The 24994-nt window shown below is 32.4% G+C and overlaps 1 protein-coding gene across 1 annotated transcript; it reads left to right on the top strand.

Moving 5' to 3' along the window:
• The first annotated feature begins 4601 nt into the window (after positions 1-4601).
• On the top strand, positions 4602-16994 carry LOC100266690 (probable NADH dehydrogenase [ubiquinone] 1 alpha subcomplex subunit 12). The gene is made up of 5 exons (XM_002276930.4): positions 4602-4789; positions 6213-6239; positions 14779-14870; positions 16432-16541; positions 16631-16994. The coding sequence occupies exons 1-5, from the start codon at positions 4701-4703 to the stop codon at positions 16787-16789; spliced, it is 477 nt and encodes a 158-aa protein (XP_002276966.1). The 5' UTR covers positions 4602-4700; the 3' UTR covers positions 16790-16994.
• The last annotated feature ends 8000 nt before the right edge of the window (positions 16995-24994 follow it).

The raw sequence follows: 24994 nt of genomic DNA, 5'->3' as shown, positions 1-24994 counted from the left end.
CTACTTATAGTAACCAAATATTTTTATAGGATATTTGGTATATTTTTAGGAAAGAACTTCAAAAATATTAAGATCCTATTTGGTAACTATTTTTTTTTTTAATTTAAAAATAGTTTTTGAAAATTATGTTTTTTATGTTTTATAGAACAAAAGTTTGTTTGAAAACTTGAAATGTTTTTAACATATTTTAAAATGTGTTTTAATTTTTTATTTATTTATAGTACTTTATTTTTAATCACTCTACATGTTTGTATAATTAATTTTTAAAAGTAACCCTTAAAAAAAGTGAAAACAACTTAAAACAATTAAAATTATCATATGAAAACACCTTATTTAAAAAATAAAAAAATAAAAAATAGACAATGCGTTTTAATATTTTTTTTATTTTGAATAACAGAAAACTGTTCTCTTGAAAACAATTGCTAAATATGACCTAAATAACCTTAGTGTCCAAATCCTCAAGATTATAAAGGTAGGATTTTAGTCAAAGTAGTGAGAAGATCAAATTATGGAGATTCCTAGCATTACTTTTAGAAAAATGTTGAACAAAGAATTAGAAATCTACATAGTCTAAGGGTTCTTATAATTTATTAACATACCGAGAATTAGTTACTTTTACCTTTATCAATAATAAGAATTAGCCTTATGCATAGATTTTAAACTTAGAAGTCAACTGAAAACGGATGGCAATATTGTAAAAAAAAATTAGAAAAATGTTGTTCATATTAAGGATATGATCCACTAGTAGCCCTCCCAAAAAGAAAAGAAAAACTATAAACAAATTTAATAAAAAGAAAATTATAAACCAATAAATGAAACAAAAAATCCAAAAAAAAATGCACAAAATAAAAAACCAAACTTTCATGTAAACCAAATCCACGGACGAAAATAACAATGTATTATAAATGCGGAAAAGTAGGGCATTATTACAAAATTATTAATTAAAAATAAAAATAAAATTATTTAGAAATAAGTGACAAAGTAAAAGAAAAAATGAATGGTTTAATGATTAATAGCAAATAAAAAAAAATGCAACAAAATATTTTGAATAAGAAGATGATGAACAAATATTAATAACTCAAGAAACATCATGTTGATATTCTAATCAAGAAGACCCTAATAATAAAAAATTTATGTGCATGTGTTTGTTTGTTTATTTTATTTTATTTTTATAAAATAAAAATATTTTGTAATTATTAAAACTTGATTAAGAGAACTTTCAGGCCAACAAATACTAACCAAGGGTGTGTTTGGCAATCGTTTTTTAAAATAGTTTTTTTTTTTCAAAATAAAAAATTTGGAAAACATGTTTGACAATCATAATTTTTTTTTTTAGGACAAAAAATAAAGTGTTTTTAGATAATATCTTTTAATCGTTTTCACTTATTTTTTTTAAAAATACTTAAAAAAAAATAATTGTGCAACCATGTACAATGATTAAAAATAAAACTTTAAACATAAAATTTATTCTTAAAACATATTTAAAAATATTAAAAATATTTAAAGTTTTGAAGTAGATTTTTGTTTTATAAAATATTATAAAACAATTTTAAAAAACTGTTTTTAAAAATTATTTTTTGGAATTGTTTTAAAAAACAATTACTAAACATAGTGTAAGACTTTGTTTAAAAAGTATTTGTGGACCCCGCATTTTCGATCGCTCGAATGCATTTCCCACTCAAATGGCGAGCTCAATTTTTATTTGAAAAATTGATTTTATCAGTTAAAAATGACTTGGAGTCGCCACTTATTTTTGTTTTATTTTTAAAGGGTAAACAAAATAAGAAAGAAAAACCCTAAGTGTGACTCCTTAATTTGGAAAAGACAGTCTGCGAAAAACCGGATCGGGTTCGGGGGTCAGATTACTTGTCGGGAAGGTACGGTAAAGACCGTAGCACCCCTCTAAGCCCCTAAAATGAGTCTCTACTAATAAAATGAAGCTGACGTGGCAATTAATTAGGAAATCAATGGATACCCGGAACTATCATGCACACATGAGAATCAGAATATGCATAGAGGATAACCAAAGTGGAAGTGGATGCGTACCTATCCGGCAAACAGCAATGCGTTATCATGGAATGGGGTTAGCGAATAAACACAGATATATATATATATATATATATATATATATATATATATATATATCATGGAATATAGCAAAACAATCATACATGGCAAATAAATAAATCAATCAATCAATTAGTCATGAATTCACATATGTGGGGCCCCCACCAAAGCCCATTTTATCTTGCCTGAATCAATTCCGATAACTCCATTGTTTAGAATTATGGAAATGGATTCCTTGCTTGTTTCAAAACATTTTAAAAACAGAGGAAGTATGAAGATTGCTTGTTAGAAATGAAAGTGGCAGCAAAGCTTTGTTAAAACGTGATTACAGAACTTAACGAAACTCTAAGGATGAGGTATGAGACAATCGGGGCCATTTGAATACCAAGATTTAAAAGAAGTTGCAAAATGGGATTCCGAGTGCGAGATACCCGGGGAAGATGGAATGTCAACTAGGTGGAATTCCGGATGCGATGGGCATTCGGATGCACTGGCGGCGAAAAGGAATTCAAGGAGCGAGGCACCCAGATGAAAATGGCGGCGCAGAAGGATTCTAGGAGCGAAGCACCCGGATGAAAATGGCGGCGGGGAGGGGTTCCGAGAGCGAGGCACTCGGGGAAGATGGAACGTCAACTGGGTGGAATTCCGGATGCGATGGGCATCCGGATGACTTGGCGGCGAAAAGGAGTTCCGGGAGCGAGGCGCCCGGATGAAAATGGCGGCTGGGAGGGGTTCCGGGAGCGAGGCACCCGGGGAAGATGGAACGTCAACTGGGTGGAATTTCGGATGCGATGGGCATCTGGATGACCTGACGGCGAAAAGGAGTTCCGGGAATGAGGCGCCTGGATGAAAATGGCGCGGAAGGAAGGCTCCGGAACGTGGGCGTCCGGGTGCAAATGGTGGCGGAAGGAAGGCTCCGGAACGTGAGCGTCCGGGTGCAATGGGCGTAACCTTAAGGGCGAGAACGCGAGGGAAACTGAAGGAAAACAGAGGAGCAAGGAAGTAGAAATAGGAACAGAGCCAGGAGCATTTTTAACGAATATGCTAAACCCATTTCATTGTTTTATCCATGAGTTTAACAATCCATGGGTTAAGATGGAAGATGTTGGATGGAGTAACATATTAAACGCAGCAAGTTGTGCAGATACCAAACTAACAAACATCAAAATGCAGCATCCCAACAAGTAAACAAGTGGCCTTTAACATCCACCCTAAACGGATCACTGAGCATTCAAATGTCAATAAAAGATATAGAGGATTGATAACCGTACCTGGAAATCCCTTTCTCTGCTGAATATTTGAAGCTTCCGACTCACTGTTTCATATTTCGTGGGTGCTCTACTCAAAAATCCTTCTCAAACGACCATGGAAAAACCTCTCACTCTCTCTACAACTTCTCCAATATCTCTCATTTTCTAGAATCACCTTCCTTACCAAGACACCCTCTCTAACCCTCAAAACTATCAGAGAAAACTCCTAGCTAAACCTCAAAACCCTCAGAGAAACTCCTCTCTAACCCTTAAAACTATCAGCGAAAACTCTTCTCTAACAACCAAAAACTCCTCTTTAGTTTTCTCCCTGAAAAACTTCCCCTCCGTTCCTCTTTTTCTTCTTCTCCCCCTCTCAAGTTTTTCTTTTCTTTCTTTTCTCTTTTTTCCTCCTGACAAAAAAAGCTCCTCCCTAACGACCCCAAAAAAAATCCTCTCTCCCTCCCGTCCTCTCTCTCTGAAAAAAACTCCTCCTTAAAATATCTCGGCTTTGCCTTTTTTAGCAAGTCACCACTAGACTCCTGCAGCACTACAATGCTGTCCTCTCAAACAATCTCTGCAGCAGTCACTTTTTCCTGCAACACTCCTTTTGTAGCCACCTTTTCTCTCCAATCTGTCCCCTCTTAACGGCCTGCGGGACCTCCTTCCAGAAAGCTCCTCCAAGCGTCAAAGCCTTACTATAGCTTCAAAAAGTGAGGTTGATTCTTTATGGCCATTAAGGATGCGACACGTGGCCCGTTGGGATAGTGACACATAGCTAAAGATGTGATCTGCAAAAACAAATAGAGAAAAAAAACGACCCACGCCCAAATGGGGGTCTACAGTATTATTAAAAATAATTTTTTTTTTTAGAATAGAAAATAAATTGCTACCTTAAAAATATATATTTGGTAAATTTTTAACTAAAAATAAATTTTCAAAAATTTGGTTCAAAAATAGTTGTTTCTAAGAACAAATTTGAAAAATTTTAATTTTTTTTGTCAAATATTTTAAGAAATAATTAAAAATATGGAATTTTAACCTTCCATATAAATATACATTTCCTCCTTTGAAAATATGTGAAAAAACTTCTTTATTTATTTATTTATTTGAGTTCCCAATAGAATTTCTTGTGAAATATTTTTAACTACTGTTCTTAAAAACTATTGTGTAAGATATTTCTAAATAATTTATTTATTTATTTATTTTACCTTAGAAAATGCAAAATATAATAAAAATAAAACAACAAAAAAAATGGTTATCGTATTTATCCAGAAAAAACGGCGTCGTTCTAGTTTCGACACATCTCAAGAAACGACACCGTTTCAAACGTGAGTTTAAAGGAGAAGGTCCAGAAACCCCTGAGACCGAGAAGAAGAGCGAGGAATGGCGTCGGTGCTGAAGAGCGCGTTGCAGGTGATCAGAGAGAGAGGCCTCGGAGGCTTCCGAAGAATGCTCCAGGAGGAAGGCTACTTGTAATTCCTCGAAGCCCTGTGCTTGCTTAACAAGAACATCACGGAAAAGCTGAGAAAATTACTTTAATTTTTGGATGTTTTGCTTTCTATGGTTTAGGGGTTCTTATGAATGAGATATTTAAATAAAAACTGTTATATGTTCGGTTTACATTCAGAAAATTTTGTTATTTTCTCCCATTTTCTTGGTAACCAAACAAGGCAGAACGTGGAAGTAGTGTTCATTTTCGGAGAAGACCATGGGAAATTCAACAAATGAAATCTGAAAAATTTGGATCTCATGTTTATTTTCGTAGGTTCTCTCGTTTTTTTCTGTTGCTCTCCGTTTGGTTCCTGGGAAAACCGAGGAAATCTGAAACATCACCCTATTTATTTTTTTATCAGGTTTTGGATCTTAGGTTTAATAAAGTTTTGGTTTATTAAAAATGGAGAACTCTAGTAAGATTATTATTCGCGGATGACATTCTGATTTTGAATAAGGGAAAACACAAAAAGGAATGAAATAGATTTTGAATATCATGTTTTATTTTCATATTTTCTCTCAATTTTTGTATTAGTTTCCGTTTGATTGCTAAGGAAAATGAATTGTTTTTTGAATCTCTAGTTTTATGATAATTTGGTTTCTTGAAAATGGCGAACTCAGTCAAGTTTTTTTGTGGCGCAGTTGAGATTCCAATTTTAGTTTTTTTGTAGTTTTTGTTATATAGTGTTTGTTAGTTCAGAAAAGCATGGAAAATGCACAAGGATGAATGAAGAATTTGGATCTTGTATTTTGTCTCAGCAGGTTCTCTCATTTTTTTCCTATTGCTCTCTGCTTGGTTGCTGAGGAAACTCAGAATAGGAGAAAATTTATTATTATTATTTTTCCTGTTTGGATCTTCTGTTTCACATGGTTTCTGGTTCTTGAATGCAACGCTCCGCAAATTTGTTATATGCGCTTGACATTAAAAAATTATGTTTCCCACTTTTTCTTAGCGTCCAATGTAGCTCATGAAATGTCAGCATGGTTATTGTATCTGAGTCTGACTATGCTAGGATGAACTGTAACCTCTTTTGATTTTTGTGTTATGGGTAGCTATCATGTTTTTCTGTCTGTTTTTGGTCTTCCTTCTCTTTGGCTACTGAAAAGACTGGGGGAAAAATGGAAAAAGAGAATATTTGCCTCATATGAGCTAAACTAGAGGTTGTATTAGATTAGGTTGGATGGAGGCCTCCTTTTTTAAATAATAATAATAATAATAATAATAATTATTATTATTATTATTTAAAATCCCAAATCATGTAAAATCTGAGGTGCAAAATTTTGTTTTCCCACGTTTCCTCAGATCCCAGAGAGTTTGCATTTGAATTGTAGTTTTTTGTCATCATTTCTAACATTTGGATTGTACATATTGTTTATTTGATTGTTTTGCTTTTAATGTTACAGGAGGTGCCTTGCAGATGGAAACCTTCTGTAAGTAAATTCTTTACTCATACTCAGAAATGGTTTTTGTTAATTAATCTTTAAGCCAAGATACATGCTCATATGTAAAGAAACTACTGATTTGGTGTGTTTTTGTTAATAAAATGGTGGTTTGGTGTGCTTTTTGAAAGAAATTAAAGAAGATAGACTTGTAGTCAATTAGAAAAACCCTCTTAGTGAATGAGAAACATGGTATCATGCATCCTTGAGTATGGTCACAATGGGACTTTTTCACCATATGGGCTGGGAGTATTTGGGAATTATATTACACAAAAGGTTAGGTCTCTCTTGCCATGCAACTTGTATGAGATAACCTTAATCTTGTGTTTGTGAGATACGATTATGTATGATAATGCTGTTTCTTGTCACCAGTATTTTTTACAATTATTATCTGTCGTTATAAATTATCTTCCATTGGGTGGGAAGGGAGAAACTCCATTGGTGTTCATCTTTGCTTTGAGGCAATACCAGGAACAAAAGTTAAATATGGCCAATGCTGATGATTTTGGTTGAAGGTTGACAGTTCATTTTTTTTTTTTGGATAGATAAAGAAGATGTATTAATGATAAAAGAAGGTATGTATGATGTATGCAGAGCAACCAAAAGGCCCAAAAAGGTAGCCGGAGACACAAAAACGAGCATATGTGCCCTATATGGGGCATAAAAATGTATTAATGATAATAGAAAGTATATACAATGTATACAAAGCAATCAAAAGACCCAAAAAAAGTAGCGTGGAGACATAAAAACCAGCATACGCGTCCTATATAGAGTCTAACCAATTCACAAAATCTAACATTGACAAAAAACTGTCCCCGATATACAATTTAACCCAATCCCAATTCCCAAGAAAGGTTCAAAAAAGAATTTTTAATTGTTTGATCTAAGCTTTCACAATTATCGAAGATTCCTATTTCTCTCCCTCCATATGGTCCAAAACACACATAATGGAACAACATTCCAAGCCTTTTTTTTTTCCTAACAGAAGAACCACCCCAGCTTAAGAGATATCCCCTAACTGAAGAATGCATCACCCATTGTACACCAAACAAAGAAAAACCAACTGCCACAAATTGCATGCTTTCGTGCAGTGAAGGAGAAAATGATCACTTGTTTATTCATCTTCTTTACACATGCAACATCTATTAGAAATCCTCCAATCCTTCCTTTTGAGCTGCTTCAGAGTTAAAATCCTAGCTTGTGTAGCTTCCCAAGCAAAAAACTCTAACTGGGACCAAAGAATTTCAAAACTATATCATGAGGGAAAGACTCCACTCTCATACTAGCCAAAGAGGAGTAGAAAGACTTAATTGAGAAATTACCATTCTTTGACCCCAACCACACCATAGTATACTTAGAGCCCGCCTTAATGCAGTGGTCATACAATCTCTCAAGAAATACATCCTTCTCCTCAAGCTCCCAGTCATGTAACTGTGTAACAAACATAGGGCCTTAGCTACCACCATCCTAGACTTCAATCACCCATGCATCTTTTAAAGATGATATAGAATAGAAATCCGAAAATGATTCCCTCAAAGGTGTGTCCTTGCACCACTTATTACCCTATTGTAGGATCCAACCTTGAACCCTATTCTATCCTTGAGCGCCTCCCATCCACCTTTGATTATTTTCCATACATGCACACCATACCCCTCTGTCACTTCTTTAGTGCACCACACCTTTTTCGCCTGCCTGTACTTTCCTACAATTACCTGTTTCTAAAGGGGGTTCCTTTCACTCACAAATCCAGGACCATTTTCCCAAATAGAGTCTTATTAAGGATGGATAAGTTTTTGATGCCCAAACCCTTTTTTTTGTTTTTCCATGCAACAAACAGACCAGTTCAGCAAATGAAGCTTGTAAGTCAAAGCCTTCCCTCCCCAAAGAAAATCCCTTTGAGTCTTTTTTGGTCTCACAACTACCCTCTTTGGGATTGGAAAGGAGGAACATAAAATAAATTGGTAAACTAGATAAAATGTTCTTTATCAAAGTCTGTCTTCCATTTTTTGAAAGATTTTGTCTCTTCCACAAAGCAAGCCTTTTCTGAAAATGTTCTTCCACTCCTTCCCAAACCCTATAGGACTTGTGAGGGGCTCCCAAAAGTAGGCCTAAATAGGTGGTAGGAAGAGAACCCACCTCACAACCTAAAATCTCAGCAAGCTCCTCTAAGTTAGAGACATCTTCAACAAGGATCAACTCACTTTTCTCTAGGTTGATCTTTAGCCCTGATATCGCTTCAAACCACGTAAAGATCCAGCTCATGTACTCTAAATCCTCCTTGCTAGCATCGCAAAGAATGAGTGTGTCATCTGCAAATAACAAGTGGGAGACCTCTACCCCCAAACCATTTCTACCCCTTTCTAAAAAGCCATTAATAAAACTCCCTTCTTTTGCCTTGAGCATAATGCGAGAGAGAGTCTCTTTGTCCTAACCCCTTGGAGCTTTGGAAGAAACCTAATGGGGATCCATTTACCAAGACTGAGAAGCGTGTTGTAGAGATACACCATTTAATCCAATTAATATACTTGGATCCATATCCCATTTTCTCCAACTGAGAAGGACAAAACTCCAATCAACATGGTTTCTAACTTTGTGATGTAAAATTGGTATCCTGGATTGCTGCTGGTTTCTTCTTTAAGGTGAGGATGGATTGGGATTCAGGACTCTGAAAGATAGAGAGGATGTTAAGTGACTTGAAAAGGTTGACATTGATTTGAAGTACCCTGGATAATTTTCCAACTTCTTCTTCTTCTTCTTTTTCTTAACTTTTTTTTTTTTGACATTTGTTTTACAATACCAGCTTTAGTTGCTTTAGAGTTTGAACCTACAACTGCTGTTTCTCTAGGCAGGGACTAGGAAGCTGAAAAGCATCATTTTTATTATTACGAGTTTAGGAGCTATATTTGTTCTCACAAAGAAGTTGAGTGTCTCTGGACCTTGCTCTTATGATTTACCAATCAGGCCATTGTGAGTAAATGGTGTTGAAGCTTTTCAACAAATGGAGATGGTTTGCTGAAAGAGTTGGTGGCTGAGGAGTATATTGGTGGTTCAATGAGGTTTGGGGTAGTTATGGTGTTGTACTATGGATGGCTATTATTTAAGAGCCAAGCTTTCAAAAAGGATTGGTTTTTTAGTGTGGGATGCTAGGCTGATTTTTGGTAGGATGCTTCGTTCAGGAGCATCCCTCTTACAGTAGAATATCTAGAGTTGTTTGATATTATGGTAATCAAGGGGCTGGGATCTGGGTTTATATAGTTGGTTAGAGAGGTCATGTTCTGAAATCCCACATTTATTTTGACTTCTAATGACTGGGAGTTGACAATAATGACGGGGATGCAATAATGTTGAAGAAAGGCCAACTGGTTTATTTTTCTAGGTGAGCCCTTCTTTCAGCTTTATGTCATCTAAAGTTGAATACAATTTATGCTGAAGAATGTTGTGTTGTTTTGATCCTTCAAAGGTACTAATTTTGTTTGGAAGCTGTGGGGGAAAGTTTTTGTGAGGCTGTTTCTAAAAGCTGTGGGGGTTCGGGACTGTTATTTATTTATTTATGTTTCCCTTACGGTTTTGGAATGCTTTTTCTGTCTCCATTCATGAAGGATGCCTTATTCTTTGGCTTTATTCATATTTTAATTCTGTTAGGGCCTATGATACAAAAAAGACATATTTTTGTTATTAGATTTTCTGTTTCTGGAGAGAAGGAAAACGGTTATGACAATAAATAAGAATTGGGTGATATCAGTTCCATGTGGCACCAGTACTTTCGTTGTTGGAGTTTTAACTTTTCCCTTTCTGGGTTTGTTTGATTATGCTGAGATTAGTGAAGGCGCTTTGTCAATGGTGGATTTATGTGGTCCTCCCTCCTCTTTTGATCTCATTAGATTCATTTCAAGTGATACCTGATGCCCAATGGAATACACAATTTCCTTGCGGCACAAAAGGACTCTAATCTAATAGAGTAAGTATATTGGCAATAAAGTGCAAATCTGTATATCACAGAAAAATGGAAAAATGCAAAAAGTTGCTACCAGAATCATAGAGACTGCAGAAACCTCTACTATCACTGGATTGTTGGAGTCGATGGTTTTATTGATTTGTTGATTCAGATGTGACAATTTTTAGGTATAATTTGTATTTGGACCTTTTTGGTTTGGTTTTGATTTGGGTTGAAGAGCCTATGGGCAGTTAGGCTTTTGTAGATGAGGGATCGGGCTTGGCTTAATAAGATAAGCTTTAAGTTTACCATTTAGGCTGTGCTACGCCAACTGAGATGAGAACCTGAATTAAAGGGCTAGGAGATGGTGAAGTGCATTTGACTCTAAATTTGGATTTCCATAAATGCCACTAATTAGGTTTAATTACTTTAATAAAATCCTGAACTCACTAAATTACCCATTAAAGAAATATGAAAAGAATGTTTATATTTCCTTCATTCAGAAATTGGAGAAAGCAAACATTCTTCTAGAAATTATATCTCTATTAACAAGAAAGTTGTAACATGATTTCAAGCAAGCAATTTATCAAATAACCAGGAAAAGGACGTATGACTATATATGCTACTGAATGTCCTGGGACATACTAGAGACTCTCCAAATAGTTGGTTGTCTCCTAAAGTGGAAACCCACAGTTATAGTTTCCAATTTGTATTTAATGAACTAAAAGGGACAATCCCCGTTTAGGTTCGAAAATATGTGGCTCAAAGTTGATGGGTTTAAGGAGCTTCTTCGGGGTTGGTGGCAGGAGGCGGGGGGGAGAGGGAGGGTCAGCTTTAGATTGGCTACAAAGATGAAGGTCTTGAAGGATAAAATCAAAGGATGGAACAGGGACGTGTTTGGAAGGTTGGAAGTCAATAAAAATTTAGCACTTCAACAAGTAGAATTTTGGGATGGGGTGGAGAGTGAAAGGAGCCTAACTGAAGGAGAGACGGAGCTGAAAAAAGAAGCTAAGGATGTCTTTAAAAAATGGGTGCTTTTGGAAGAAACGCATTGGAGACAATTGTCTAGGGAGCTGTGGCTTAAGGAAGGGGATAAGAACATTGGGTTCTTTCACCGGATGGCTAATGCCCATAGAAGAAATAATTCCAGGGAAAAGATTAAAATCAATGGGAGGTGGCTGGAGGAGGAGCAGGAGGTGAGAGAGGGGGTTGTGAATGCTTTTCAGCAACTGTTGTCAGAGGAGCCAGCTTGGAAAGCTGATATTGAGGGGCTGAATCTTCAAAGGTTAAACCATTTTGAAACTGAAGGCTTGGAACAACCATTCACTGAGGAAGAGATTCATGTAGCTCTGATGGGAATGAATGGAGATAAGGCTCCAGGCCCGGAAGGATTCACAGTGGCCTTTTGGCAATCTTGTTGGGACTTCGTGAAGGAGGAGATTGTGGATATGTTCAAGGAGTTTTTTGATGAGAAGTCCTTTGCTAAGAGTCTCAATTCTACTTTCCTAGTCCTCATCCCTAAGAAAGGGGGGGCTGATGACTTTGGGGATTTTAGGCCCATTAGTCTGCTAGGGTGATTGTATAAGCTCTTGGCTAAAGTGTTAGCCAATAGGCTTAAGAAGGTTTTAGATAAGGTGGTTTCTGTGGACCAAAATGCTTTTGTGAAGGGAAGACAGATTTTGGATGCCTCGCTCATAGCCAATGAGGTGATTGACTTTTGGCATAAACGTAAAGAGAAAGGGCTGATTTGTAAATTGGATATTGAAAAAGCCTATGATAGCATTAATAGAAATTCCTCATGAAGGTCATGCACAAGATGGGTTTTGGGGCTCGGTGGATGGAGTGGATATGGTGGTGTATTTCAATTGCAAATTTTTCTATTCTGGTTAATGGGGTGCCAGCAGGTTATTTTTCCAATTCCAGGGGGTTACGCCAAGGAGATCCACTCTCTCCCTACCTCTTTGTGTTGGGTATGGAAGTGCTAAGTGCGCTTTTAAGAAGGGCTGTTGATGGGGGATTCATTTCCGGCTGTAGTCTTCGAGGGAGGGAGGGAATGGAGATGAATGTATCCCACTTATTATTTGCTGATGACACTATTATCTTTTGTGAAGCAAGGCAAGATCACCTTACCTATCTAAGCTGGATTTTGGCGTGGTTTGAGGCAGCCTCTGGTCTTTAAATAAACCTAGCTAAGAGTGAAGTAATTCCGGTTGGGGAGGTTGAAGACATTGACGATTTGACTGTGGAGATAGGGTGTAAAGTGGGTGCCCTTCCTTCTGTTTATTTGGGGCTGCCCTTGGGAGCCAATCACAAGACCACGACTATGTGGGACGGGGTGGAAGTAAGAATGAGAAGAAGGCTAGCCCTTTGGAAAAGACAATATTTGTCAAAGGGCGGGAGAATTACCCTCATTAAGAGCACTTTGGCCAGTATACCTATTTACCAATTGTCTCTCTTTCGTATACCCAAGCTAGTTGCAAAAAGGCTCGAAAAATTACAAAGGGATTTTCTTTGGGGAGGGGGAAGTTTGGAAAGAAAAATCCATTTAATCAATTGGGAGGTGGTGTGCACCCAAAAAGAGAGAGGGGGGTGATAGGGGTGAAGTATAGCTATGAGGGTTTTGGTTGGAGAACTAATGAGGCTCGCGGAACGTTTGGGGTGGGGGTTTGGAAGGATATCTTGAAGGAGTTGTATTGGTGTTGGGATAATATAGAGTTCAAAGTGGGAAAGGGGACCAAGGTTAATTTCTGGACTGATCAGTGGTGCGGCAATGAGGCGCTGTCCCAAACTTTTCCCCAGTTGTTTGTCTTGGCGACCCAAAGGAACGCCTCGATAAATGAGATGTGGGATTCTAGCCTTGGCCAAGGAGGTTGGAACATAAGACTCTCTAGAAACTCTAATGATTGGGAGCTGGACCCCTTAGGAGAGCTGTTTCATATGCTGAGGGATTTGAGGATTTCTCCTAAAGAGGACTCAGTGATATGGAAAGGAGGGGAACACGGTCTTTTTCGGATTAGAGATGCTTACAAGTTGTTGACAGGCCCTAATGTCATTACCTTCCCGAAAAAAGAGCATTTGGGTGGACAAGGTCCCAACCAAAGTTGCTTTTTTTGCTTGGGAGGCTACTTGGGAGAAGGTCCTAACTTTGGATAGGCTTCAAAGATGGGGCTGACATCTTCCAAATCGGTGTTTTTTGTGTGGTTGTGAAGAGGAAAATGTAAATCATATTCTTTTACACTGTATAGTTGTAAGGGTTCTTTGGGAGATTGTCTTGGCCTTGTTTGGGGCTAATTGGGTGTTCCCAGAGACAGTCAAAGAGATGTTATTTAGTTGGAGGGGCCCTTTTGTGGGGAAAAAGAGGAAAAAGATTTGGACTTCCATTCCGTTGTGTATTTTTTAGACGGTCTGGAAGGAGAGAAATAGATTAGCTTTCAGGGGGGGCTTTCTAGCTATTCAGAAGTTGAAAAATTCTTTTGTTTGTAACTTGTGGAGTTGGGCTAGGGTGTATATGGGAGAGGAGTCCTCTTCACTTTTAGGTTTTTTGGAATGGCTTGCCGTTCCTTAAGGGGTGGTGAGTGTGTTGTTCTTTTGTTTTTGCTTAGGCTGCTATGTATACTCCCTGTATGCTTTGTGGCTTTTTGCCACTTAATATATTTGCGCTCACTTATCTAAAAAAAAATACTACAGAGCCGTGTTCTTTCCAGCCCTAAGAGGGACCAGAAGAACTCTCATTTGGCATTTCTGGCTTGTCATGGTGCCTGCTTTCTTCAACACATAATAGTAGGCTGTCTGAGCTTTTCATAATCCCTGAATTTGTTGATGCATTTGATATCTTCTTTGTTTTCTTTGCATTGTTTGAGAAGAAGCTTTCATTTGTTTTCTTATTCTCATTCTTCTTTTTCACATGCTCCACAAAGTTAGGCTGGTTAGAATGAAAATCCAGAATGCTCCACATAAAGGTGGAGCTCAGGTAATGATGGAGGATACCGTTTAAGGGTATTACTTAATAAACTGTGTAGTCATCTACATTACCAAGCTCTTCCCATCAGTACATAGGGATAAAAGTAATTTGAGACACCTGTAATTAAATATATGGCTAAATACAATCACTTAAACTTAGATAAACTAGCAAAGGAAAGCAAGCTGGTGCCTGCAAGTTAAGCATGCCCAACAGAGGAAATTGATGCATCAGTTCTGGGTTGAATGTTCCATCTTCATATGTATGCAGGGCTGGCTCTGCTCTCTTCTCACTATTTGTATGAAAAAGAAGACATACATACACCATATGATTGCTGTCTGAGCTGGAAAGTAGGGGTCTTATTATTCATACAATGCATTAAACGTGACAAATGTTTTAGTGTCCAAATTGGTGTTTTGATGCATATGTCACCATGTTTTGCATGTCCTCTCTCTCTCTTTTCATATGAAGAATGAGCCTCGATATGAAGAATGTGAAGGGAATTTATAAGTCTCTCTTTGTTTCTTTACATGGTTGTATTTTTCTTCCTTTTTGTGCTCCATTTCAAAGCATTTTTTATTATTATTATTTGACATGAATGGTTATCTTTGCATCTCTGAGTATCTTTCATGGTTCAGGCAAACCAAAATCCATAATATAGGAGCTACATTGGTGGGTGTAGATAAATTTGGTAACAAATATTATCAGAAACTCGGAGACACTCAAAATGGTTAGTTTTTATCTCTCTTTTCATCTTATGTACTTTCATATAATTGAATATCAATATCAAATGGAAATGGCAAAAACTAGGATGTTCCTCTATTGACTTGCAATTTCCTCTCTTTTCTTCATCCAGCCATGTGGAACTGCTTTATTGGATGCTAATCTTTTTGATGGCCAACCATATCTATTGGGTTGTTGCTTCGTATGTGAAATATTTTCATTTTCTTGCCTCCAAATCTTTATTGAGGAACTTATGTTTCCAGTCACCCTTGCTTGAATATTTTAATGAATTTAAGAAGAAAATCTCTTTTTATGATCTGACAATTTATTATGGTGCATTTGGTTGTGTTATGAATATGGAATTCTTCCATCCTATTTTTCTGTAGTATATGAAAACACTAATTCATACTCTTGAATAATGCATGACGTGATATGACAGTATCCTGGAATTGACTTTTGATGCATGTGACCAAATAGACAGAGTTTAACTGAGTTTAATTGCTACGAGGAACACAGTGGATTATTTCATTTTTATTGGCTGTCTAAATGCCCTAACTCAATATCTTTGTCTGAAGAAATGAAGTGCATGCTTAATTTTTGTGGAAGCCACTATCACTTCTCTGGTGTGAAGGGAGGGGCATGTGGGGCGGTATTCTTTTCTAGGAAGAGCATTTAGATTCTGAAAATGCAAGTTAACCTAACTTGGTGGGCTTGTTATTTCAATAAAATAGGCAAAAGATACCGATCTAGGGAATTCTGTTGCTCTGATTTTAGGATCACAAGCAAATTGAAGTAATTGATGCTTCTGAATTAAATTGATTCAAGAAAATCACTAATTTCTCGCATTAGGGAATGAGTCATACATTAATCTTTTGTCTTGACGGGTAGGGGTTTCATACTATTCATCACTTAATTATATTTTCTTTCCATAACAACCTTATGATAATTTGCACCTTACCAAGCTACCATACTGTTCAGGTACACTTCTTTTGTTCATTTTTGTGTGTGTGAGACAAAGCAAATGAAAACCATTGCTTCAGTTAGTTGAAACAATACAACCATCCATCATATCCTTACCCATTCAATTTCCAACTCTAACATTGGTTTTCTGCCATATCTGCTTATGCTCGCACTTCTAGGAAGAGTTGTTGCAATCTTTAAGACCTAAAAAGTAAATAGAATCAATGGTAAGGAAATTCTAGCTGCTTAGATTAATTGCGAGGATTGTGAATGGCTTGTTTACAATACTCAGCAGCTTGATTGAGTCAAGTTTCCACAATTTCAGAATCTCCCTGGTGAATGGCCTGTTCTCCCCAGTCAGAATAGGTGGGTCAATTCCTTCCCTTAGATCTGTACTTGAGAGCCCTAGCTCATTCGGCTCAGCAGTCAATTATTTTGGTGTCCCCTTTTAATCTACCATATCTAATTGAACGAGATTTCTCATAGACATATCCATTTACTTTCTTGGGTTAACCAAAAGAGGTTAATTACATGAGTTTCAAACTTGAATTTTGATTCTATTGCATCACGTAGTTACACAGGTAATGTCTTGTTGTTGGATTTTGTAGGAAGACATAGGTGGGTTGAATATGCACAAAAGAGTCGCTACAACGCTTCCCAGGTGCCAGCAGAATGGCATGGTTGGCTCCATTTCATAACCGATCACACAGGAGATGAGGTGAGAATCCATTTTCCCCAATTTATGCAAAAGCTATAATTTGATGAGAAATGTTGATCTGAAAAAGTGGAAAATGTATCTATTGCCAGCTTCTGATGCTGAAGCCGAAGAGATATGGTGTCGAACACCGGGAAAATTTCTCTGGTGAAGGTGAAGATTTAATCTATCATTCCAAGGGACACGCTCTCAATCGCGGGCAGAGAGACTGGACCAGGTACCAGCCCTGGCAACCCACCACCAAGACCTAATTTTTTTCCTTAAAACACAAACTCGCCAAAAAAACTTGCATGTCTTTTGGATATTGTTGTCCTTTTGCTTGAATAAATTGTCTTGCATTCAGCTTGAACCTTGTCTGATCTTTGCATATGTTCACTCTGGAAAACAATGAACCATCAACCTTGTATCCTGATCAATGGAACCTTTTTTGGGAAACTCAGAAATATTTGTGCTTCATGTTTTTTGTTCTCTTTCATTTGTCTTGTTTGAGTTCAAGCCTCTCTACATATTTAAGGGCTTCTTTGGCAACATTTTTTAAAAACAGTTATCAAAAAGGAGTTTCTGATAATAGTGTTTGAAAACAATTGTAATTCGTTCTTAGAAACAAAATTATGTCGGGGAAATCCAAATGTAAAAAATGGTCTTTTGACTTATTATTCATGAAGATAATGTAAGTGGTTCTCAATTCATTTAGGCTACATTCGAAAAATTTGAGGAAAAATGTAAGAGAAAGAAAATAAAGAGAAAAATTAAAAGGAAAAAAAAAGTGAAGAAAAATAAAAAAACAGAATTAAATTCGATAAATTATTTTTATTTACTATTAGAAACTCATTTTATTTATTTTAGCTCATCAGTCTAAAGATTAAATAATTTAAAAATATTTTAACTAATTTTAATTATATTTAATTTTATTTGGGATTTTTTATAGGACAATCAAACACTATAAAATTATATTTTTTAATACTTTTTTTCCTTTCCTTATTACAAGAATCAAATATAATTTTAAGGAAATAATTATTTTTAAAATATATAGTTTTATATAGAAAAAGTGTTTCCATACACTCATGGAGATAAAATAGGAATCAAAGTTTATAAAATATAAAATTTTAAACAATTATTTAAAAATAATTAGTATTTCATGCATTTTTAAGTCAAGTATTATATTTGATAATTCAAGTACTATGTTTCAATAGTAATACTATCTTTGACCATCTTAAGTATTATATTTGATTGATGAATACATGAAATTTGAATTGTTTTTAGAGTTTTTATCCTTTTGTAATTATTTTTACGGGAATGCATGCAAACACACTTTTTCCATTATATATTATAAACGCTACAATGCAAAACCTAGGCCTAAAGAATATACTTTTATCGATACAATGATAATATAAATTTTATATTATGGTTGTGTTTGATTGATCCCTAGAAAGTACTAGAGAAATAAAAAAAAAATGTTAAGGAAAATGATTTTCTTATATTTAGTTTTGTTATGAAAAATAAGAAAGAAAATTAAATATAATTAAAATAATTAAAAGAAATTTATATTTTAAAATTAGTTAATCTTTATATAAAAAAGGTAAATAAATTTGAAGTTATATAATTTAAATAATTTATGGAATTAAAATTTATTTTTTTATTTCTTTCTATTTTCTTTTCCTTAGATTTTCCTTTAAACTTTTTGAGAATCAAATATAGCTTGTATAAAATAATACTTTACAATTTGGATTTAATATGTTGGTATTTATCATACTTGCTCATGGACCTCAATAAAGGATATGACATTTTTTAACCCAATTTCTTTGTGAGGTATGTTCCCACCCGAAGAGAATTGTTGTAGTACACGAATCTTTGACTGGGACCTATCAATATCACATAGCAATAATTGAGGACAATGTTGAATCTTTCCTTATGAGAAGACTTACCATATAGTACAACACCTAACCATCCCTAAATTTCTAGTTGTAAGCTATACTTCAAAGCAATTTTCTAAGAATTTTGTTGTATTTTTTTTTTCTTAAAAGTTTATTTTCCAGTTAATTTTCATGTTTATAATATAATTCTTAAATAATTTTTATAAAAAAAAAACATGATAAAATAAATGGGTGGTTTCTTTATAGAGCAAAAAATTTAATAATTGTGTATATTTCATGCTCTTTTATCACGTCTCTAAATTTATTTAAAAGCCAAGTAACATAAAATCACTTAGGGTATATTTTCTTTAATATTTTTATTACATTCATACTTAAAAAAAACAAACAAAATGTAACAAAAAAAAAAAAACAAAAATAGTCATTAAAAGAAGACATAACAAAACAACCTTTTGCTATCACACCCAGAAAGCATAGACTATGTAGGTTTTATTTTTCACCTTTTATATCGGTTTGAATACACTTCGAATAGTATATGAAAATAATTTTTTGACTTTAAATTTATTTTTTATTTCTTTTATTTTTTATTTTTATTTATTTTTATTTTTATAATTTTCCTTAAATTTTTTAGGAACCAAACATGGCTTAAGTAATCTTTTCAAAAATATCTTTAATGAAAGTGTTATTGACAAAAATAGTAATACTAAATACAATTCTATCAAAACCACTCAAATAGGCTTTAAATTAAAAAGGTGCTTTGAATGTATTTTTATAATAAGATACATAGTTTTTTAAAAAAAGAAGTGATGTTTAGAAAAAATCATTTATGGACTACTAGTTCAACTAATTTTTTGAAAACTTTTCTTATACATAAATCCATATTTGGAAACTGTTTTAAAAAATAGTTTTATGCTCTCCAGAAAAAAGAAAAAAGAAAAAGAAAAAAAACACATTGGACAACCAAACAACTGTTTTTCATTTTTTATTTTAAAAAATAGAAAACATTATATATTTTTTTTAATAGGCAAATAAGAGATTGTATTAGAAAAGGCTAGCATAGACGAAAAGAGTACACATGAAGTATACATGCAACACCCAAGAAACTAGGCTAAACGAAAGAAAAACCTTTCTCCTATCTAGATAAAAGCCACTCTATAAAATCAAACAAGGACAAAGAAGGATCCTCTAAATACACCATACCCCAATTCACAAAAGTGTACAAAAAAGAAAGTTTTAAAACTTGGTCTGATCGTTCAGTGTCATTGAACACTCTTTCATTTCTTTCCTTCTATAAGGTCCACATTAAACAAAAGGGCAACCCTCCAATCCTTTTCCTTTCTCTTACTCACAAAAGCACCATACCAAGCTATCGAATTTCTTTTGATTGAGGAATGCAGGACCCACTGCACATCAAAGAGGGAGAAAAACAAGCTCCATGGTTTTTAAAATAGTTTTTTATTCTCCAAAAAAAAAAAAAGAATATGTTTGACTATTTTCTCTTTTCTATTATTGAGAATAAAAAATAAAGTGTTTTTACTTATTTTTCTTAGGATGGTTTTAAAAAATAATTATACAAACATATAAAATGATTAAAAATAAAGCATAGATATAAAAATTATTTACAATATATTTTTAAAAAAGGAGTAAAATTAGGTTAGAAAACATTTTAGATTCCCAATTAGAATTTTGTTCTATAAAACATTATATTTCAAAATTGTTTTCGAAAACAGTTACTAAATAGGACATGATTTTCTCGTCTTTTAATTATTTTCAATTGTTTTCTAAAAGATATTTAAAAAAATAATTATATAAACATGAAGAATAATTAAAAATAAAACATCACATATAAAAAATATTGTTAAAACATATTTCAAACTATTAAAAATGGGTTAAAAATGTTAACTAAACCATATACACATAAGTAGAAAATAAAGAAAAACACAAAAAATTTAATATGGTTTGACTATCAATATGATCCCTACGTCCATAGAACACATTAATACTTAATAATACAATAATCAAAAGAAAAGAATGATTATAATGATAAGCTTTAAAAAAAAAAAACATTTTCTTAATTACGACCACAAAATTGATTTAGGTTTTATAATCTGATAAAAAATATTTCATATTTTTAAACAAATTTATGTTCTACAAAATATTAGAGAATGAATTTTAAAAAATTATTTTCGAAAACAGTTAACAAATTTACCCTTCTAAGTTTTTCCCTTTTTTTTTATTTATAAGAAAAGCGCTTCTAATAGGTGCTGTTTTCAAAAGTGTGATTTTGAGCAGGAAAGGGTGATCCATAAACCAATAATTTTTTACAAGTTGAGAAATACGTAAATTGAATGGTTAAAACTTAAAACTTAAAAAAACTAATGGCAGGAAATGGGACCACTTAATCGATAAGCCAAAAGCTAACAGCAGTGCTTCCCACTTTTGGAAAGCACTTTTCTGTCATTCAATTATCCAATTTTGTTTGGTTCTATGGCCTACCGACAGGTCACAGGATCAGCAAAGGATGAAACAAAGTGAAGTCAAAAGGTGAAATCATAAATAAAATCACATACTTTCATAATTTTTCAAATCACAATGTCTCCACCCATACATTTTTGTTATTTTTTTTTCATTAAAAAATAAATTATCTTCTCAAAATAACCCCAATCTATCATATATTTGTCTTTTTTATTTTTATTTTGAAAAAATAAATAAATTTGAAATCACATATGGATAAATCGATTTTATCTTTATCCATTTAAAAATATTTTAACATAAGCAAATTTTTTCATAAGTCAAATAATTATTTTGTGAAATACCATTTTCACTTGATTATATTAAATAAAATTATAATAATAATGATTTATTACTTTAATTTGATAAAAATATATTACAAATAAATATATTATAAATTTTTTATTATATAATATGAGATACAAATTATTTTAGAAAACTTCTTTGAGATCCACAAGTAATAAATAAAATCTTTCTAATTCCCCAATTAATAATGATTTTATATCATGTCTTCTCATATATATAGTATAAAATTGGATAAAAATTTTGATAGTTGACATTAACAATAAAATAAGAAATTTTAAACATTAAAAATACAATTAAAAATACAATTAAAAATAAAATACTTAAAAATTAAATAAAATTAAAACCAAAAAACTTAAAAATTTAGAAAAATAAAATATTGGCTCCCATTATATTTCCAACTCTTTCCTAATATCTATATTTTCTACTAAAGTGCTTTAACGAAGTGAAAGTTAATATTTTATTTTTATATTTTTAGCCTTCAAGTTTTCTTAGTTTTAATTGTATTTTTAATTTTTAAATATTTATTATTTTATTGATCTCAAATTAATTCTCACCCTAAAAAAAAAATGTCAATTGATGTTATTAACCTGACAAGTAAGGGTTATTTAAGGAAATAATTGTTTTGACTTATAATTTATGAAAAAATACATATATTTTAAAATATTTTAAATAGATGATATAAAAATATTTTCTTTACTTGAAAAATGAATATCCAAATAGGATATTTATTCATTTATTTTTATCCATGTTATAAAAGAAGATGATTCAACCACTTTAGCAATTACCTGAAGTTTTTGGCTCAACAAACCCTAATTAGGTAAAGTTTTAATTTTAAGATTGCTTTTAACTTTTAGGTCAACAAATTTATCTTAATTAAATTCAACATAAGGGCCCACTAATCTAAAATCTAAGACATATTAAAGAATCCTAGTTGGGTCAAATTTTGTAGGTTGGTGTGTTTTTTTTTTTCTCTTTCTTCTTTTGTGATTTTCATGGGAACCAAACAACATGATGGAGATTGGGTATTGGTAGAATGGCAGGTAACAAATGACAACCCCCATGTGGTGCCACTATTTCACATGAGTTAGATACAACATACAAGTCATTGAAGGATTCTTATTCAACAATTATTATAGAATAGACCTTTAGTATTGTGTACATCCACATGTGAAGTGGACATTGGTTGAATTGCAACCATACCTACATTGGGAATGATTGAATTTTATTTTTATTTTTTTAACATATACACACATCCGCTATATTTGATTTTTGAAAAATTTAAGGAAAAATATAACAAAAAGAAAAAAGAAAAAAAGAAAGAAAAAAAAAATTTTAAAGTCAATAAATTATTTTTATATATCATTTCATACTTTTTTTCACATATTTAAATATTTTACATAAAAATTAAATAATTTTAATTAGATGTGACTTTATTTTTATATTTTTTTTATATTATGATCGTACTTTTATATATATATATATATATATATATATATATATATATATATATATATATATATATATATATATATATATATACACGTCAGAATATCATTATCACATTACAATATTTTTTATTTATTTTCTATGTTTTTGTTTATTTTTTCAAAAACACCATATTAGTTTTCAAAGTTCACTCTTTTTTTACGCTACCATTACAACTTGCTTGCCTCCAATGTCTTCTCTTCTCATGGTACAAGTACACTCCATCCTTTGTAGAACGTCATTTCTAATAATCACTTATCTAATAGTCATAAAGTTTCATGTATCTATTGACTCTAAAGGAGCCCGAAATTTTCTATCAAGCTATTAAAATTCTATAATAAAAAGAAGCAATAACCATAGAAATGGAGGCTCTTGAGAACCCAAGATTTCTAATTACCAAATTTTTGTTCGAAGTAGTAGAATAAAAATTTTAAAATATTCAAATTTCAACGTTTAAACCAACATATCAATTGAAGTATTATTGGCCAAACGATTTTAAACTTAAACAATAACTAATAATAATCAAATTCTAATATTTAAACAAATGTCCTAATAAAGCCAAATTTTCATTCTAATCGTCACTTATCGCCTGAATTGAGGGTATGTAAAAAATTATCAATAAAGGGATGAACTCAAAGTGTAATAAGGAACATTAATACGATTTTGTGGATCAATAGTCTTAATCATGCTTGTAATATGAGATATATTGTATAATCATTTTCATAAAAAACGTTTGAGTTCAAATATGTTAATACATTTTAGTCAGTTCAACCAAATATTTTTATATATATATCAAAATCATTTCACATCAAATTCAAATCGAATACATTTCAAATATTTTCACTATATTGATCAAACAACAGATGATACCCCGTTAAGTTAAGTGGGACTTTACAAATGGGTAGTTAACCTTAAATTTATTCTTTTTAAGGTGGACAAAACAAAAAATTATTAATATTAGTAAGTAGTAACCTCTAACCAAACCCTTAGAGGTTGGGATCCAAATCAATTACATTTCCTACCACAAAAATATTAAGGTTAACTATTATATCCTGGTAATAAGAACTAAAAGATCAACTATTATATCCCGCTGACAATAGCCAAATAAATCAAAGTCAAATTTTTTATTTTATTTATTCAAACTTACAAAAGTATAATATTCCTATATGTTCTGTTCTAAACAAAATAAAAGTTCTAATTTATTTTTTATGCAAAAATATATTTGATTCATATGTAAAAACAAAAATAACATTTACACTTTTCAAATAATATATATAAAAAAATTATTTTATTTTATAAAGTTAATATTAATTTTCCTTTATCTCAAAAGAGGTTTTTGAAAACCTTAGATAAAAATAATAATGAAGAATCAACTTTTCACCTAATATAACATTAAAAAAAATATCTCTAATTATCTTAACTAATTTAATTAGTCAGTTCCTTATTTAAATAAAATTAATAAATTTCTTATGTATATAAAAACTCTTTTTTTTTTCGATTTGTTTATATATATATATATATATATATTATTAACTTAACATCTGTCACTGACTCACTATCATTATGGAATCCCAACAACTACTTCATATTATATATCCGGAGGCACTCTAGAATTTTCCATTATATATATATTATCCTTTTTCTCATTCCAACAAACCAAGATTCCCTCAATTATTTTTTTTATAACTTATTAATTATAAAATGACCTTTCTACCCTTATCCAAAGAAATTTAATTTTTTTTACTACTTTACCTCCAAAATTAATTTGAGTGTTATACCGTGTTTCTTAAAAAAAAAAAAAATTACAAGTGGTTTTCCTTTTTAAAAACACTTTATAGGTTAAAAGTATTTTCTAAAAATCATCGTAAAACGAACTCATAATTATTTCATCTAAAATTATCATAATAACGAAAACAAAAATCGATATAAGGTTGGACATATCCGTTTTCATTTTAATTAAATTGGAAACTTTCATTCAATTGATTGATTTGATTTATGACAAAGTTAGGCTTGTAACTATGCATTTCTCTACAAAAATCCAAATGTTTAATTTTATAACTATTCATTACTTCTTAAATATGTACATAATCCATAAATTGAATTGAAATTGATGTGATATTTTTGGGTTTGTAGGTTTGCTTGTCTTTTTGCAGGGTTTTGATTAAAATAAAATAAAAAATATGAAACTTCCGAAAAATATTTTTAAACTATTTCTAAACCTATCTCATATTAATAGAAATTTATCTTTTGAAAAGATAACTTTAATTTAATAATTGAATTTTG

The sequence above is a fragment of the Vitis vinifera genome, chromosome 16 (genome assembly GCF_030704535.1).
Source record: "Vitis vinifera cultivar Pinot Noir 40024 chromosome 16, ASM3070453v1".
Taxonomy (NCBI): domain Eukaryota; kingdom Viridiplantae; phylum Streptophyta; class Magnoliopsida; order Vitales; family Vitaceae; genus Vitis; species Vitis vinifera.
The sequence above is the reverse complement of the archived record's forward strand: the minus strand, read 5'-3'. Positions and strand labels throughout refer to the sequence as shown.

Coding starts and splice junctions, on each gene's coding strand:
- LOC100266690 (XM_002276930.4), top strand. CDS start 4,701: ATGGCGTCGGTGCTGAAGAGCGCGTTGCAGGTGATCAGAGAGAGAGGC. Junction 14,871..16,431: donor ACTCGGAGACACTCAAAATG/GTTAGTTTTTAT, acceptor TGGATTTTGTAG/GAAGACATAGGTGGGTTGAA. Junction 16,542..16,630: donor CCGATCACACAGGAGATGAG/GTGAGAATCCAT, acceptor ATCTATTGCCAG/CTTCTGATGCTGAAGCCGAA.